Source organism: Juglans microcarpa x Juglans regia, chromosome 1D (assembly GCF_004785595.1).
Source record: "Juglans microcarpa x Juglans regia isolate MS1-56 chromosome 1D, Jm3101_v1.0, whole genome shotgun sequence".
Lineage (NCBI taxonomy): Eukaryota > Viridiplantae > Streptophyta > Magnoliopsida > Fagales > Juglandaceae > Juglans > Juglans microcarpa x Juglans regia.
The window spans coordinates 39854714-39871609 of NC_054594.1; the positions used below are offsets into that span (position 1 = coordinate 39854714).

A 16896-nucleotide genomic window follows, 5' to 3' on the forward strand; every position below is an offset into this window, starting at 1 on the left:
AAGAACCAAATCTATTGCATTTTGCACGTAGCGAATGTGGTTTTTTAATGAATACTACTAGACAGAAAAAGTTTTAACTGTTTTCCGTTGAGAGACTTGTACTACAGTCGTGAGTTGTTCTAAAGCTGGCTGATGTGTCTTTTGTATTATCAAATCAGAAATTACCTTTTCCACTTCGTGGCTACTTCAAACATTTTTCTCTGCAAGCAAATGAAGAGAATCTTTTCCGTTCTTTTGTTTATTTTCTGGTGTCACGTTCATTCACCTTGGGACCTTTTTTTCTTTTGGTATTATGATATGATTATAGATGGTGTATGGCACATTCCCTTTTGCGCAAATACATTTTGTGGCCCTTCATCCCCTTGAAACCACCATCCTTTATTTTATTTTATTTTATTTTTTATTTTTAATGTCCCCCTTGAAACTATCTTAGGTCCCGTTTGGTATAGAAATAGTTTTGTAATAAAAAAATTAACCTTTTTAAATATAATAATAATAATAATAATAATAAATAATATTTTAATAATATTTTATTCAACTTTAAACTTTCATTTAAAATCATTTCATCTCAGTATTCAAATAAAGTCTTAGGCCTTGTTTACTTTCAAGACTAAAACTCAAAACTTTAAAAACCTCTCATTTCATCATTATAGTTTTTTGAAATTTTCACACAAAATAAAATAAACAATTTAATTTTTTCAAATTTTAAAATAAAAATAATATTAAAAAATATATTTTAATAATATTTTATTTAACTTTTTAATTTTAATTTCAATTCATTTCTATCTGAAAACAAACTAGACTTTAAGGCTTTTCACGTTGACTCTTTTGTCAGAAAGGTAAGTCGCTACAAGTTTCACACTTTTCAAGTCATTGGGCTCGGAATAGGGCCTATTCAAAACTTTTTAAGCAATGCAAGGTCCAAAAACAGGTCCAGGCATGGCCGGCCGATTTTACCAGGTGGAATCCATGTTAAAAAAATACAAACCCAATTACAGTATGTTCACTCACTGCCCAGTCCAGTATTGTGCAAAGTTCAACCCATTAATCCATTGTCCGCTGCCGCCATTACTTTACTCTGGGTATCATCTTATCTGCAAAAACCCCCCGATCCTAGGGTTTTGCCAATACCCAACCCCTCTCTTCTTCAATTGTTTTTCCTTGGCTTCATTTTTATCACAAAATGGAACCACCACCGACCCCAATGGCCTTCTCACCCCCACAGGGCAAAGACGCAGCCAGCCAGAAGAGAAAGCTGCCTACCCCACAAGAACTCGTATCCCACTATGAGTCCCAAGGGCTCGACTCCCAAGAAGCCTCTACCAAGGTCATAGAGGACCTCCAGAACGCTCTCTACAGGGTCATCTCCTCTGGGAGAGGCAGAAAGGACAAGTTAATGGCCGATACCTCGAGAAAGGTTGATGCCGCAAACAGCAGGCTTGCAGTTCTTGACATGAAGGTTGATTCAAAGCCTGGGTATGGGGAGGCTTTCGCCATTGGGGTTGCTTCTGGTCTGACTTTGCAGGGAATTGGGAGTGTCATGCCTCATATTCTTGGGGGGCTTGGCCAGATTTGGGGTTCTGTTAGGAGTGCTACCAAGTCTTCTCCTTGAACGAGCGAAAATTTTTGTTACTGTGCTTTTCTTCAGTCTGTTTATTGGGCTTTCATTCTTCCCTGAATATCTTCATGATTATGTTTGGACTTCTGTTGAATACTGGAGTTTGTATGGGGAGTGAACTTCTTTTGCGGATTTCTTATCTCTTTGATTTCCCTCTCCCATTTTTTTTTTTTTTTTTTTCAAATTTTTGATTTTACAGAATTTAAAAAACAATCATATGGCGGAAAAATAGACATACGAACCAAAGTTGGGACATACACGCTAGAATTGTCTCAATATTTTGTAGGAATGAAACAATCATCATAAACCCCTGAGAATACACGTTTGTATAAAGAAAGAGTGATTGGAACTTACAGATATTGACTCACTGTAAAGCACAATGCATCATTCAGATTGCACAACATGATGGGTTATCGGTGCTGAATGCTAGCTCTTTACCGTTCTGGGTTTTGTTTCTTTTAAGTTTTCTTCTTGGTAATGTCTAATTGCCCTGAAGTAAATTCAAGTGATTTATAAAGTTTTCAAAAAAGGCAATGACGGTTGCTGTTTTCATATATTACTCAACCTCCAACCGTCAGTGGCTGTGAAGTGGGAGTTTCCTAACTAAAGATCATGAGAAAGAGGAAGTAAGAGTTTTCTTTAACCAAACCGGATTAGCAAAGTGCTACACAAAACAATCTACTGGAGCTTTTGGTTGTAGTATTGCAGTCCGATTGAGCAATCGCTTTAGGCGGCTTTTCTTTGTGGGAAATAGGTGGAGCCGAATTATTTGCTCTAGATCCATATTGTGGAGCCAAATTATTAGCTTTAGATCCATATTTTTTTTCTTTTTCTTGTGCTGTATTAACTAGTTTGGGGTGATTGTTGAGGTCTCCCACCCTTTTGATCAAGCTTTAGAAAAATGAAAAAAAATTCAAAAAAGGCCTAAAGTTGTTCTTGGGATCATTGATCAGCCGGTCAGTCGCATGTAAGAAAAGTAGGCATTGGGAGGACATTCGTTCAAACTCATTAGCTATATTTTGGGGTCTCTTTTGAAACCTTGCTCGTCCAAGTCTTCTTGGATTGAACAGAATTGTTGTCTTTTCTTGGTCTTGGTCTTGATCTATTGGTAACAGAACATGTAAAAGACGTGGAAGTCCAGTCAACCAAGTCCACAAAAGGGAAGAAATGACAATAATCTCCACCTCATCCCACTATCGCCAACATTTTCCACGAAATTATTCCTTCAAAGCTTAACCCTCAAGTTACGAAATTACAAAGAGGTTCCTTTCTATTAAACCCGAACTTTACTCCCAGATTGAGAAAGAGCAGAACAGCATCAAACTCACTCTCTTTTTCTCTTGTTTCTGCATTTCTTTGTGTTATAAGCTGATGTGATACTCCTCCACTCGACTAGAAAACGTACGTCTACTTCTAGTCATGTTTTATATGATCGGTTAGACTCTCTGTTTCAATTTTACTCGTTTTTTCCATTTGATTCCTTTGCTAATATGTTGATTAGATGTAAATTTGTCCCCTTTCAGAAGAATCAAGCTCAAGTTCTGGAATGAAACAAGCAAGGATGAATATTGAGTACAACGATGTAATGATTGAAATATTCAACCGGCTGCCCTTGAAGTCTCTTATGAGAGTCAGGTGTGTCTGTAAATGGTGGAACCAGATCATCTCCGACCCACTCTTCATCTCTAATTACTCAAGTTGTAATCCGCAGTACCAAGTCTCAGGATTCTACTTGCAGAAGTATTTATTTCTTAGAATGTATTCAGGGTTAAGGTTCATTCCATGTACCGGCCAAGTGGATGCTGCTCCCAAGCCGTCTCTTTCTTTCATTGATGATGAGAATGGTGTTTGTATAAAGCACTCCTGCAATGGCCTCCTACTTTGCAGTAGCTTCCGTTGCCATGAAGAAGACCGCAAATACTACATCTGTAAACCCACCACAAAGCAGTATATGCCATTGCCCGGACCTCAGTGCAAAACTGTCTTTGGTATTAGCATTGCATTTAACCCTCAAAACTCACCCCATTACCAAGTTATATGCATTTGTGACTCCAAATTGTCAGCAAACCATCGCCAAATAATGATATACAGTTCGAATACTGGCTGTTGGAGAGTGTCAGGAAATCCTTTTGTAGTTTTGGATGATTTTCTTTTCAACCGAGGGGTCTGTTGGAAAGGTGCTTTACATTGGGTTGGCAGGGGAGAGTCATCACTTCGGTTTGATGTTGAAAGAGAGCTTCTTCATACAATGATGATGCCTCCCATTCCAGAGGGCTGGGCAGAAAGGAGATTTGAATATTTCGGTGAATCGGGAGGCCATCTATATCTCATCGAGAACTATGGCCCTCAAAGAGCTGTGTTTGATGTGATGGAGATGAATGGCGATTATTCTGGGTGGTTTGTGAAGTACCATGTCAATCTCGATGGACCACTGCCTACCCCGTTTCCGTTGATCCCAAGGCACCATCAGGAACTTCATCATCGTGTTTTCTCCGTCTTGCACATTGTTCATCGAAGAGTTGGAGAAAGGGAAGAGTCAATCTTGGTACTCCATATTCCTGGAGACTTGACCCTTTACAACCTTAGAGACAACACATTGATGAGCCTTTCTGACCTGTGTCCGATGAGCATGGGAGAAAATCCGAAATTGTCATATGCATGGGAATCCAGGAATCTGGGATTGTGCTATACATGGGAATCTATTCATCCATTTAGCAACACTCAATGTTATCTTTGATGATTGCTTTATTTGTGGATGACAGACATGCTTGAAGTGGTTTTATGTATCAACGATTTAAAAATGATGTGAATAATTTTTCTTTACATCTTATGACGGATTCAATCACCATCCATCTCCATCTTTTAGGTCCCGAAGGAAGCTAGTGCTGAATTTCTAACAAAAAAATAAAAACCTAAATTTTACACGTGATAAATAGTAAAATTAGATATTTAGTTGAAGTTTGTATCATTTTTTAAAATTTTGGTTTTTTCTAATCGATTTTTAAATTGGAAATTCGCTTTTATATATTTTTACTATTGTTGGCTCAACAGCAACGGCTGGGAGCTCCTGCTAGTTCATTTTGTGTTTTTTTTTTTTGCTATTTTTTTCATTTGTATTTTTTTAATACTTTTAAATATTTTTTAAAAAAATTCACAATATTATTAAAAAATACTTACTCAATCATTAAGTAAAATAATAATAATAATAAAATATCCAGTGGTAGCCCTCAATGGGAACTACCAGCGGGAAGAGTAGCATTTTCTAATTCTGGGTGCAGTCCAAAATAAGGTCTCCCCATGCACGACTAAATGAAATGGGGAGTTTTAATTAATTAAACATTGTCGTTTCAATACCTCCCCCAAACCCTTGCTAGGTTTGTCTTCCCCAACCCCCCCCCCCCTCCCCAAAATGACCTGACCCTCCCTCATTGCTCGAAGGTGTGCTCTCTCTCTCTCTCTCTCTCTCTCTGGTTTTCTTTAAGCTTAGTACGTTTGTATGTTTGTATGAATCAACTGTTGGTGTAGTAGTACTACTAGAACCATTTTAACTCCTCTGAATTAGGAATAATCGAAATCTATAGCATTGATGAAAGCGATGTGCAAGTGGGCTCTATCTCTCTCAAATCTGGTATTTCTTTTTTCTGATTGTGATTTCAGAGGGTAAATTTTGTTGTTAAAATTCTTTTTGTATTTGATTTTGATTTTAGAGGGTATTTCTTCTTGAGGATTTTGATTTTAGAGGGTATTTCTTCTTTCTAATTTTTATTTTGATTTCTCGTTAAATTTTCTCTCATCTGGTATTTTCACATTAAAATCCTTTTTGTTTGCTTTCAGATGGTAATTGCTGGCTGAGATTTGTAAATTGCAAGGATTTGATTTCAGAGGGATTTGTAACGTTAAACTCCAGGTGTATGAAGATCTTCACTGCCTTTTGAGAGAACCGGGTGGCCCTTGAAAGTGTGATGACACTTGTGTTCCGTTGCAGGCATATAGAAAAGATGAATTGTTTTTTCATTGAGCTGCTTGTGTTTCATTTCGGCTGTTTAATTCATTTCCATATGTTGCCTAGCAAAGATTCCTTTCTTCCATGTTTATATTCTCTACTTGTCATATTGCAAATATTCATAGTGAGGTAATGATTATTTCTTCCAAGTTATCCAGCAATGATTATTATTTCACTTTATGTTTTTGTGATATAATTTTAGATATTGCTTCACTTCCGGTATCTTTCTATCATGTTCATAAATGGCATAACATTATGCTAGTGTGCTAGCTTCTAATATTTATTCTTGTATGCAGGCATCGATGGAGCACAATGCAGGGGAACTGAAGCAATATATTGAGGAGCTTTATTGGAGTTGATGTTGTGGCTGTATTGTCAGTTTACTGGTCTGATTTAAAACAAAAAAGTTTCTAGTTTGGGTCTGATGCAGAGTCCTTATGGTGGCATCCCTTTAGCTTTTATTACTCTCGGTGAAGGCCAAATTGCTGACAAAGGAACCTGGATGATCATGGAATTCTTGATTTGCAGACTTCAATTTTAATCTCATTTTGGTTGCTAAGATCAAGATCAAATGATGATTAATGTTGTTAATGTTGTGTTGGGGACTTAGCTCATTTGCCAAGTTTGTAAATGTTGCAGTTAGACTGATAACTTGTAAGTGTTGGTGTAAGTGTTGTAAATATCTAATATCAATTTATGTGCTACATTGTACCAGACTTGTGATGTTACAATAAATTTTCTGCTTTTGTGGTTTTATTTATATAGCAGTGAACTGTCCAGCAACAATACTTCATAAGCAAATTCTTTGCGCGCAGTAATAGTAAAAACTGCACTTCATTCATAAAGTAGCATCTCTGAGAATACATCATCAAAAACTCGAAACTAATATAGAGTAGCAACTCTCAAAATACATTATCAAAAACTCAAAACAAACATAGAGTAGCAACTCTCAAAATACATTATCAAAAACTCAAAATCCTAAACATCAATTCGGAAGGGGTTCATCAACTAAGCAAGCTGGTCATGATGTTGAGGATCCATCTGTAAAAATCACCAAACTCTAAATTAACAACCACAAAAATAAACTCGAAATACTTTTAAAAAAAACATGTACTTACTTAAAAACTGCATACATGTAAAATGACACTTTGTTGTGAGCCAGTCACTAACATAGCCTCTGTAAAAAGTGTATGGCCACTCATGATGTTGTCATTTTCCGTTTGTTTCTTTATCTACAAATCAATATATATATTTTCTTAAAAATCAAATTAAAAACTCGACATATTAAATACAAATGAGAAATACCATTGAAAAAAAAAAGAGATAAGAATGCAATACATTTCTTCTCTTGCTATTGTCATGGGATCGGATTGGTTATTTTTAGTACGTCACTTTCCCATAATCTTCTCAATTGGATGTGCTCTTCTCTTCGATGGGGGTCTCCCTTTGCCTCTAACAACTTGAGGACTCAAAATCTTTTTTGAACTTCCAACCTCAACATCATGTTCCTCAGTACTAGCTTGTGCAAGTGTGGGTTGGGTCTTTGTTTTTGTGTACTGCAAATTCATTGCTCGTAACTTTTGTGCCATATTCATTGCATTATCATCACATTTTGCTACATTTATAGCTACTTTGTAGCATAGTTTAATCAACATAGTGTACCTGCTAGCAGCTGGTTTACCACTCAAATTATCGTAACTGCTCTGAATGAGAGCATACATACGTTTAATGTCCTTCCTCCATCTATCCATAATGTATTTTGAAGGCAACACTCGGACATCCCGCACTGAGAAAATTGCAAGAATATGCCTACATAAAATGTCTCTCATCTCAAATAGGCCACACATGCATTTCACCTCACATTCATCCTCATTAAAGTATACTTGATATGTAACCTGCTTAATAAAGTCCTCGACTTGCAGTTGGTCATTAACTTAATACGTCGAAATTGCCTATTCTGTCTTGATAAGAATACAATGTGAATAGATAATCCCTAGGATTTGGGATTGCACTTCCTTAAACTTAAAGTTAGTACACAATTCTTGAATTTGCTTCTCCACAGGTAAATGGGTTATACATGAGATTGTGCAGTTCCATGAATGAAAGTCTGTTGCCATCTCATTCTCTACTTTCTTTCTCAGTGCATTGTCAAACTGATCAACAAACTCTTTCAACGTTGTCCCCGAATGCACAAATCCATCAAAAAATGCATTCATGCTTTAACTCCTCTGAGTTGTGCTCATCTCAGCCCAAAATGTATCTTTTAGATATACTTAAATCCAATACATTTGCTCACTATACAGATCTTGAAGTCATATATGGTCATGCAAGTTGTAAGTATTAAGAAACACCTCCCAGGAAGCCTCTAACTCGTTGGGAGTCTAATAATCATAAACACATTTGTGTAGGGCAGTCTTCAAACCACAGTTGTATTGGGAATGTGAGCCCAACTTCTCAGGTAGTTTTCGCATAATATGTCATAAATAATATCTGTGTCGGGTGTTTGAAAAAATTATTTCAACAGCATTTTTCATGACCCTGTCTTGATTAGTGATGATAGCTTTTAGCACTTTCTCATCCATACATTTCAACCAAGTTTCAAATAACTAGACAAACGTTTCAATATTTTCAGTTGATATCAAACATGCACCCAACAATATGAATTGTCCATAATGATTAATACCGACAAAAGGGGCAAATGGCATACCATATCGATTTGTTAGGTACGTTGTATCAAATATCACAATGTTCCCAAAATACCCATATGTTGCTCTGCTCCGCGCATCAACCCAAAAAATATTTTTAATCTTCCGTCCTCATTTAAATCCATCAATGAGTAAAAGTCCTCATTCTTATGCTGCATTCTCACGAAATAATCCCTCAATGTTGCAGCACCTCCTTTGCCAAGTCTAAAGTGATGGGCTTTGTCAATATAATTTCATACATCTTTCTCAATAAATGGAAGTTTATCGAATCCACCAGCCTTGACAACCAATGCGCTGAAACTTTTAGCCATACTTATGTTTGCCTCATCGTTAATGTCTAGTTGCCTCTTGACAGAATCATCAATAGATCGATTACATCAAAAGAATATTGTCTTTCTTGGACTTAAGCCATGGTTGTATGCATTTTTCATAGTATTTATGCGCAACAACTCACCAACCAAGACTGCATTAATTCTCGCCTTACATTCAGTCTTGGTTGTCAGACGTGGTTTAGCGAGATTAATACTACGATTCCTTGCCTTCCCACCACGCGCACAACCAAGTATTACATATCTAACACTCTCATCTTGATCCCTTCTACTTCGTTGGGTCATTATTCCAAACCCAGCCCATTTCCCATATTTCTTATAGTACTCAATGAGTTCCACCTCAGTTTTAAAAACCATCCTAGTCGTTGGCTCTGAAACCTCCTCATCATGATTACATCTCGACGTTGGCTCTAACACCTCATCTTCAGCATTAGAGCCCGTCGTCGGTTTTAAAAACTCATCTTCAAAAAACAATGATCGCCGAGTATATGTGGTGGGTTCAACCTGATTACTTTTGCTACTTTCTTCCAGCTGTTCATGACTACTAGATTAAAGCATGATTGTAAGACAACAACAAATAGCATGCAAACCCAGCAAATCAAAGCAACAATGTTGATCATCAAATTAAAATAATAAAAACATGAGGATCAGGAAGAGCATGATTGCAAGAACAACAAATTAAAGCAACAACAATATTTTATCTCCACAAAGGAAAATGTGAAATGATGTCTTCACAAAGGAAAAAGCGGAAATGACCAACTTAGGATCAAAAGAGCTTTACGCATATTGATTGGGCACTCAAATGAAAAGAATATGGGAAAAGAAAAGGTGGGAATACCTCCCTACGAAAATGGAAGTCAAAAGTTATTTACATTGAGAAGTAAAATGACGGAATTTCAGAATCACACCCTTTGAAGGACTTTAAAAGTTGAATCAGAGAAGGAAACTTGTTGCTTTTGCCTCCTTTTCTTACCCTTGAAATTTTGAAATGCAAAATAAATATGTTAGTTGGCCTAAAAGAAATAAAGTAAGGCTTCTTCACACACCACAGAATCTCATAGAGAAAGCTTGGGATATCTGAATGCTTTAGAAGTGAAGGAGAAAGGGTCGAAGATGGTGGAGGAGAAGCTGAGGTCCATCGGGAGGGATAATTGTTGGATTGGAGGGAATGTATTGAAATGTGCAGTTTTGATATTTCACCACATGAATTTGAGAGGAATTTACTGAAAACCTAGTCGTCTGCACGCAGTCCTCCCAACGTGGATCTTAACTATCATGCTTTTTTCCTTTTACAATACCGCTACGTACAAGCGTATGGACTCGGAGGCCTGTGCACCATGCTGACGTGGCCCATTTTATTAAAAAAGAAAGAAAAAGAAAAGAAAAGAAAACGTGACGTAAAAGACAGTTGAAGAGGGAAAAATGTGACCGCATAGGGTTCTTAAATTTCAAAGAGAACGAAGGCTCGCAATCTCAGTCTCCGACTAGATATTCTCTTCTAAGGTGAGGCTTAATTTATTTTTCTGGTTCTTTGTAGGTTGTTTTTTCACCGAAGCTTTGAATTTTCTGGTTCTTTGAGCTAATGGTAGTTGAGTCAATGGTGATTGGTTTCCAGAAAGGGCTCACAATATTTTTTAAATTTGTGCGCCACTCAAATTTTTGTACATCCTCTAAGTTGGATGGCTTTGTGGTGTAGTTTTTTACAAAACATCTTTTAGAGACATCCCCGTTTATGGAATGTAAAAAAAAAAAAAAAAAAAGAGATATCTGGAGGTGGACATCGGGCCTCTACTAAAACTAAAAACACTACAAATTAAATATTATTGTAACTAAATATATACGTATGTGTGTGAGTGTGGGGGACTTCAAGTCAAAGATTCAACGCCAAAATGTCAAAAAAGTAATAAGCTAGGGGCCTGCTTTGAAGAGTGGGAGCAAAGCATGATGGTGGGTGGAGAAAACAATTGAAAAGGTTCAAGATGTGAGTCCAAGTTTATTGGATACCACAAAGCAGATTTTTGAAGTTGTTAGATGTATTTAACTCCCAATTTTGGAAGCTCATAATAATGTTAGCACATTCAACTTTTATGTTGTATCTGGTATTTTCTTTCTCTTATATAGCTTGAAATGCTGTTGAACTTTTTTTTCTCATATATTTTAGATCGATTATATATTTCAAATGTAATTGAGATTATCTTTTTCTTAAGAGAAACGATAATAGACATTTCATACATTTTAGTAAATATTTCAACTTCTATTTGGAATTGTGAAGATGGAGAAAGAGAAAGAGAAAGAAGATGCATCCCCATAACACATCCTCTGACTAATACATCAACCCAGGAATTGTACACAACACACACAACTGACGTGTGTTTATTATATATGTAGTCACTGCCCATTTGGGTTGATTAACATTATACTCCTATATGTTAGGATGGGTCAAGACCACTTTATCCAGACTTTTCAAACTACATGCCATGTTACTACAGTCCAATGCCTCCTTCAAGTGCCAATCCACGCCCATGGAACTCTAATTCTACTGCCACGTCAAGTACTACTCCTTTGAGTAGTTCTGCTACTTTGTATAGTTCCGCTATACTAATGATGAGACCTCATCCAATTGCATACCCATATCCATGGAGCAACCAGATAATCGTTGGATGGTAAAGTAGTTCATGTGCTTTAATTTTATGAATTTGAATATTTGGTCTAATTATTTATTTTTAAATTTTTGTTTTTGAAAAATTGCAGCAACACCCATACTCTAATTTTGCTGCAATGGATACTTGTACTGCCATGTCTACTTCCGTCCCATGTATAGTTCCGCAACTAGCGCCAGCTCTAGTGTAGCGGTCAGTTCTAGTGTAGCTACCAATTCTAGTATAGCAGTTGTTCCTTTGACGAATGCAAAACCAGATCCATGTGTTGGCAGGGTGATTTGATGGCGGTTTCACCTGCTGTGTCTTTTAAATTATCAGAAGATATATTGTCATACAATAATTTTTTCTTCTAATTTGCAGAAAAATAAAGTGCAACAAAGTAACTCTTTTGAAAAAATTAGTGAGACTACACTAGACTCGATAGAAATTGAAGTGCAGTGTACTGCCTCTTTGGGTAATACTGTTGATACCAAAAAAGCTGGCAGCTCCGGATCACTTCACGTGGATCCTACTGATGGGGGTGATATCACTGAGGAGCCAAAAGTAGGAATCTGCTTTGAATCGGAGAATGAGTTGATGACTTACTATAAACATTACGGAAAAAGATGTGGTTTTGGAATAATGACACAAAGGAGTAGAAGGGAGAAGGATGAGACTATCAAATATGTCACTCTTGGATGTGCTCGTGGTGGCAAGGCACGAAATAGGACGTCAAACGTCTCCAAGCCTAGACCCACAAGCAAGACAGATTGCAAGGCAAGGATGAATGTGTTGTTGAAGGATGGGAAACTGTGTGTCACATCAGTCTTTAACACACACAATCATGTGCTCAGTCCAAAAAAATCTAGGTTCTTCAGATGTAATAGAGAAGTTAATGAATCTGTTAGGAGGGTGCTGGATACAAATGATCAAGCTAGCATATGGTTGAATAAGAGTTTCTATGCTCTTGTGATTGAGGCTGGTGGGTTTGAGAACCTACCGTTTGGAGAAAAAAATTGTCGTAACTATATTGATAAGTCACGACACCTACGCTTTGGTAAAGATGGTGCTCAAGCACTATTTGAGTATTTTGGAAGGATGCAATTGAAGAATGATGGTTTTTTTGGCCTCATGGATTTGGATGATGATGATTGGATGAGGAATGTATTTTGGACAGACGCCCGTAGTAGAGGGGCATACATCTACTTTGGAGATGTTGTAACATTTGGTACTACATACCTGACAAATAGGTATGGAATGCCATTTGCACCTTTCGTGGGTGTAAATCACCATGGACAGTCAATCCTTTTGGGTGCAGGCCTTATTTCAAGCGAGGATATAGAATCATTTGTATGGTTATTTAAAACTTGGCTCGACTGCATGAGTGAAAAAGCGCCGCATACTATTATTACAAATCAAGATCGAACAATGAAAAATACGATCGCCATTGTCTTTCCCAACACGCGGCATAGATATTGCTTGTGGCATATATTGCGAAAGGTCCCTGAAAAGCTTGGTTTTCATCTTCAATACCAATGTGGCCTGAAAAGTAAGTTGCTATCTTGTGTCTATGACTCCTACACTATCGATGAGTTTGAGAATTCTTGGAATGTCGTGAAGGATATGTTCAACTTGCATGAAAATGCATGGTTGCAAAGCTTATATGCGGAGAGAGAATTTTGGGTGCCGGTATATTTAAAAAACTCATTTTGGGTTGGAATGAGTACAACTCAACACTGTGAGAGTATGAACGCTTTCTTTGACGGCTATATGCATGCCAAGACAAATCTTAAAGAGTTTGTTGATCAATTCGACAATGCATTGAAGAAAAAAATTGAGAACGAAAACCAAGCAAATTTCCATTCATTTAACTTCACCATTCCTTGCATATCACATTTGGCTATTGAGAAGAAGTTTCAAGAGGTGTATACAAATGCAAAATTTTGGGAGTTTCAACAAGAGATAATAGGAATGATATATTGTCATTGTCATTTCCAAAATATGGATGAAGTAATCGTAACTTACTCAGTAGATGATGAAGTTAAGGCTGAAGATTTCATCAAGGAGGTTACTTATACTGTTTACTTTAATGAGGCTGAGTGTGTTTGTGGCTTGTTTGAGATGCGAGGGATAATATGTAGACATATTATTGCCATATTTTCAGCTAGGAAAGTCCGTGAGTTGCCAGAAAAGTATATATTGGATCGGTGGAGAAAAGACATAAAATGCAGATATACTATTATTCCGAGCAGTTATGACATTATTGATCAGAGACCTGAAACTGAAAGGTATAAACGTCTATTGAAAATTTGTTATGAGGTAATAACAAATACAACGTCGTGCGATGGGCATACTAAGGACATGGTATCGAAGTTGTATGCGATGAATGAGGTATACCGCACCTCGAAGACCCACCACATGGATTCCATTGTTGGAGTTAGTAATGTGAATGTAGCCACCGAAGGAAGTTCTAAAAAAGTGTTAAGTCTCCATGTTGTTAGAGGCAAGGGAAGACCTCCGTGTAATAGGAGAATGTCGATGATGGAGGAACGGGTGAAGAAAATAAAAACTAAAGCAGCTAAAAAGAAAAAAGATACGGGAAAAAGTAGACTTGTGAGTGCTTGTTAATTTTTAAGTTATTGTCATTGTTACCTGATGTTTTTCTTTGAGTATTTGATAATAACGTACCTTTTTACCCGTAAAAAAAAATATTTGATAATAACATACCATTGGCTCAAGAAAGTATTTACAAATTATAATTTTTTTTTTATGTTTTTAGAGGTGTGGATTGGACACTGAACTATTGGCTCAAGAAAGTGTACAACAAGTGATGGGGCACAAGAAAGTGTACAAACTCCAGTCATGGGGACACAAGAAAGTGTACAATTACCACTTTGAAGAGTTCATTGTATTTGTATTTTTTTTATGTGGGTCTTACTTTATCCACTATTACATTCACAGATGCATCTAAGAGTAGATGGAACACAACCAGAGATAGCAGATGGAACACAGCCAAATATATTCTCTTAGCAAGAATTTTCGATCTATTATTGGAGTATGGTGTGTTGGTTGTGATTTGTTGGAGTATGTTGTGTATTGTTGGTGGTTTGCTGAAATTTGTGTTGGGGTGGTTTTTCTTGTTTTCTATAATTTACTCATTAATTAATATGTCCAAACTGTTATGTAAACATCTAACTCTAGTTTTATTTATCGTATCAGGTACAACAAAAGAATATTGTTTTGGGTGTCACGACAACATTTCAGTGGAGCATGAGAAGATTCCCTTTTGCATACAAATATAAAAATTAAGCTCACATTTTGTATCCTAGTATTTGAGCCTGCATTTTGTATCCAAGTACTCTCTATGTAAAGTTGACTTTGTATCCAAGTGCTCAATTTATGAGAATGATATTTGTTTTATTTATTTTTATCACTGGATTAATGTATTGAGTATAAATTATATATATACATCTGGATGGCCAAAATGGAAGTATTTTTTTTTCTGTCATAAAAATGACAGGCAGGCATGCAGCATGTCTGCCTGCCACACAATGCTGGGAAGTTTAGAATCTGATTTCATAAACCTGTAATTTATTGACAATTCATAAACCTGTAATTTATTGGCAATCCATAAACTGTAATTTATTAGCAAGTTCATTTCATGCAGGTACATACTTTGTTAAAAAGAAGTGGCACATTATAGTCTTAGGATTGAATATCACTAATCGCAAATAAAGTTTCCAGTACATAACAACAAAGTCTCGACTTACAAATGCTAAGTTCCTATCAAATACAAAAACAAAGTCGTCTTCACTTCAAGTGTATCAAATACAAGTAAATAACTATGTATATTAGAAAATAGGAAGAAGTGTGCGTGCATGCTGCATGTCGGCTTCTTGACTAAAACGCTGGGCTTGATCATTGTGGAGTGCCAACTCCCTCTTCCCAATCTCTTCTTCTCTCATTTGAAGTTATTCCTCACTCCTTAATGACATTGTAAATCTGGGAATGAAGCCAAGAAAAACTGCCTTAAGAATGTGCGATTGTATAAAAAGCTAAGAAGGAATAAAGAGAACATGTGCTGAAAGTTATTCCTCCCTACATTCTTGTCACATAAATTGAAAGAATTTAGAATTTAGACAAAAAACAATTGTCACAGCACCCTACATTCTTCTAACATAAACTGAAATAGTTGCTCCTCAAATGTAAACACATAATAATTGTAACTCAGGGATTTTTTCTCTTCAGCAAAAGCAATTGAAGGTTTAACAGAGAACCAGATCAGATCAAACAGAGAACCAGATCAGATCAAACAGCAATAAACATTACATTTCACAAGATGCTTAAGATTTAAGGTTTAAGGTCAATGCATATAAATGGCTGAATTTTTGAAAGAAAGTTGAACGTCTTATATATAATAGACTATGTCATATTTTCTAGCTATAAAAAACCTCAGTACCAAGAGAGTAGATGGGTCTGTATTTTGGTTTACTTAATTGGATGTTAACGAAAAACAATACCAATATATTATAAGTAATCTAGGAACCATGCTATTGTAGCATGCTATTGTAGTGAATATGCATACCTAGAGTCTCCTATAAAGGAACACAATAGAGTCCATGAGCATTGCAGGCCTGCATTGGTTTTTCAGTGTTAATCAAAATTTTCCAGAGAAAAAGCGCACTGTTTCTTTGGAAACTAAAGACCATGACAACTAAGCAGCAGAGATCATCATCAATTTGCATAAACGCCATGACAACTAAGCAAAATCTATGCCAATAAATATACAAGTAGGGATTTTTCAAAATTAATTGGATGTTACAAGAATATACCTCAGTTTATGATTGGTTCAGTTAATCGGATGTTACAAGAATGTAGGGTGCTGTAAATTATATTTTAACAAAAAATAAAAAGGGTTTAAGAAAGACTTGTCTTAATATTTTTAACAACCAATTATAATTGAAATTAAGCTCAAAATCCAACTTTTCACCAAGTCATTCATTGCCATCTCATTTTTATCCACTCTACTAAATGATTTCTACTTTGCAGTACTGACTCCCCAGATCAAACCATCAAGTATTCTTCATACATGCATATCAAATATTGCTTGTGTATCCCATGCACAACAAGATTTAACCAAGCAAGCGTATTATAATGCCTGTGTACTGGGGTTGAAAGTTCTATGATTCAACACATTTTGACGTTTAGAATTAATAAAACAAACACAAACGCACTCCATAACTAAAGGAAACAGAACAAAAATGAAAACCTAGGGTTTCATTTCAAATCAGAAATGTAAATGATGGAGAACGTGGTTTGGTCGGGATTAATAAAGATATTTGTCTAATATCTCCATTTGGTTTCAGTGAGAAGGAAACCCATGAAAAAATCCTCAAACACAGCAAAATCTATGCAAAAATTGACTGAGATGGAGTAGCGAGTTACCTAGAAAGAAATCGGAACCGACGCATTGCAGAAGCCGCCTCGCAGAAGATCCAGCACGGGGGAGAAGGGAAATAAGGGGGAGAAGAGGAAGAAGCGGGAGAAGAGGAAGAAGAAATTAAAGTAGAAGGGGGAGAACTGAGAAAGGGAAATCGAAGGG

The 16896-nt window shown here is 36.4% G+C and overlaps 3 protein-coding genes across 3 annotated transcripts; all 3 read left to right on the forward strand.

Moving 5' to 3' along the window:
• The first annotated feature begins 1026 nt into the window (after positions 1-1026).
• On the forward strand, positions 1027-1750 carry LOC121257414. The gene has a single exon (XM_041158409.1). The coding sequence runs from the start codon at positions 1184-1186 to the stop codon at positions 1610-1612; it is 429 nt and encodes a 142-aa protein (XP_041014343.1). The 5' UTR covers positions 1027-1183; the 3' UTR covers positions 1613-1750.
• A 1429-nt stretch (positions 1751-3179) lies between these two features.
• On the forward strand, positions 3180-4355 carry LOC121247413 (F-box protein At5g07610-like). Its single transcript, XM_041145770.1, has one exon. The coding sequence runs from the start codon at positions 3180-3182 to the stop codon at positions 4353-4355; it is 1176 nt and encodes a 391-aa protein (XP_041001704.1).
• Positions 4356-11468: 7113 nt separating this feature from the next.
• On the forward strand, positions 11469-13922 carry LOC121247420 (protein FAR1-RELATED SEQUENCE 5-like). Its single transcript, XM_041145776.1, has 2 exons — positions 11469-11588; positions 11676-13922. Exons 1-2 carry the CDS (start codon positions 11469-11471, stop codon positions 13920-13922), a joined length of 2367 nt encoding a protein of 788 aa, XP_041001710.1.
• Positions 13923-16896: the final 2974 nt, after the last annotated feature.

Bases quoted from the DNA above. Each gene is read 5' to 3' on its own strand.
- LOC121247420 (XM_041145776.1), top strand. From the start codon at position 11,469: ATGTATAGTTCCGCAACTAGCGCCAGCTCTAGTGTAGCGGTCAGTTCT. The intron at 11,589-11,675 runs GTGATTTGATGG...TCTAATTTGCAG, and splicing joins CAGATCCATGTGTTGGCAGG to AAAAATAAAGTGCAACAAAG.
- LOC121257414 (XM_041158409.1), top strand. From the start codon at position 1,184: ATGGAACCACCACCGACCCCAATGGCCTTCTCACCCCCACAGGGCAAA.
- LOC121247413 (XM_041145770.1), top strand. From the start codon at position 3,180: ATGAATATTGAGTACAACGATGTAATGATTGAAATATTCAACCGGCTG.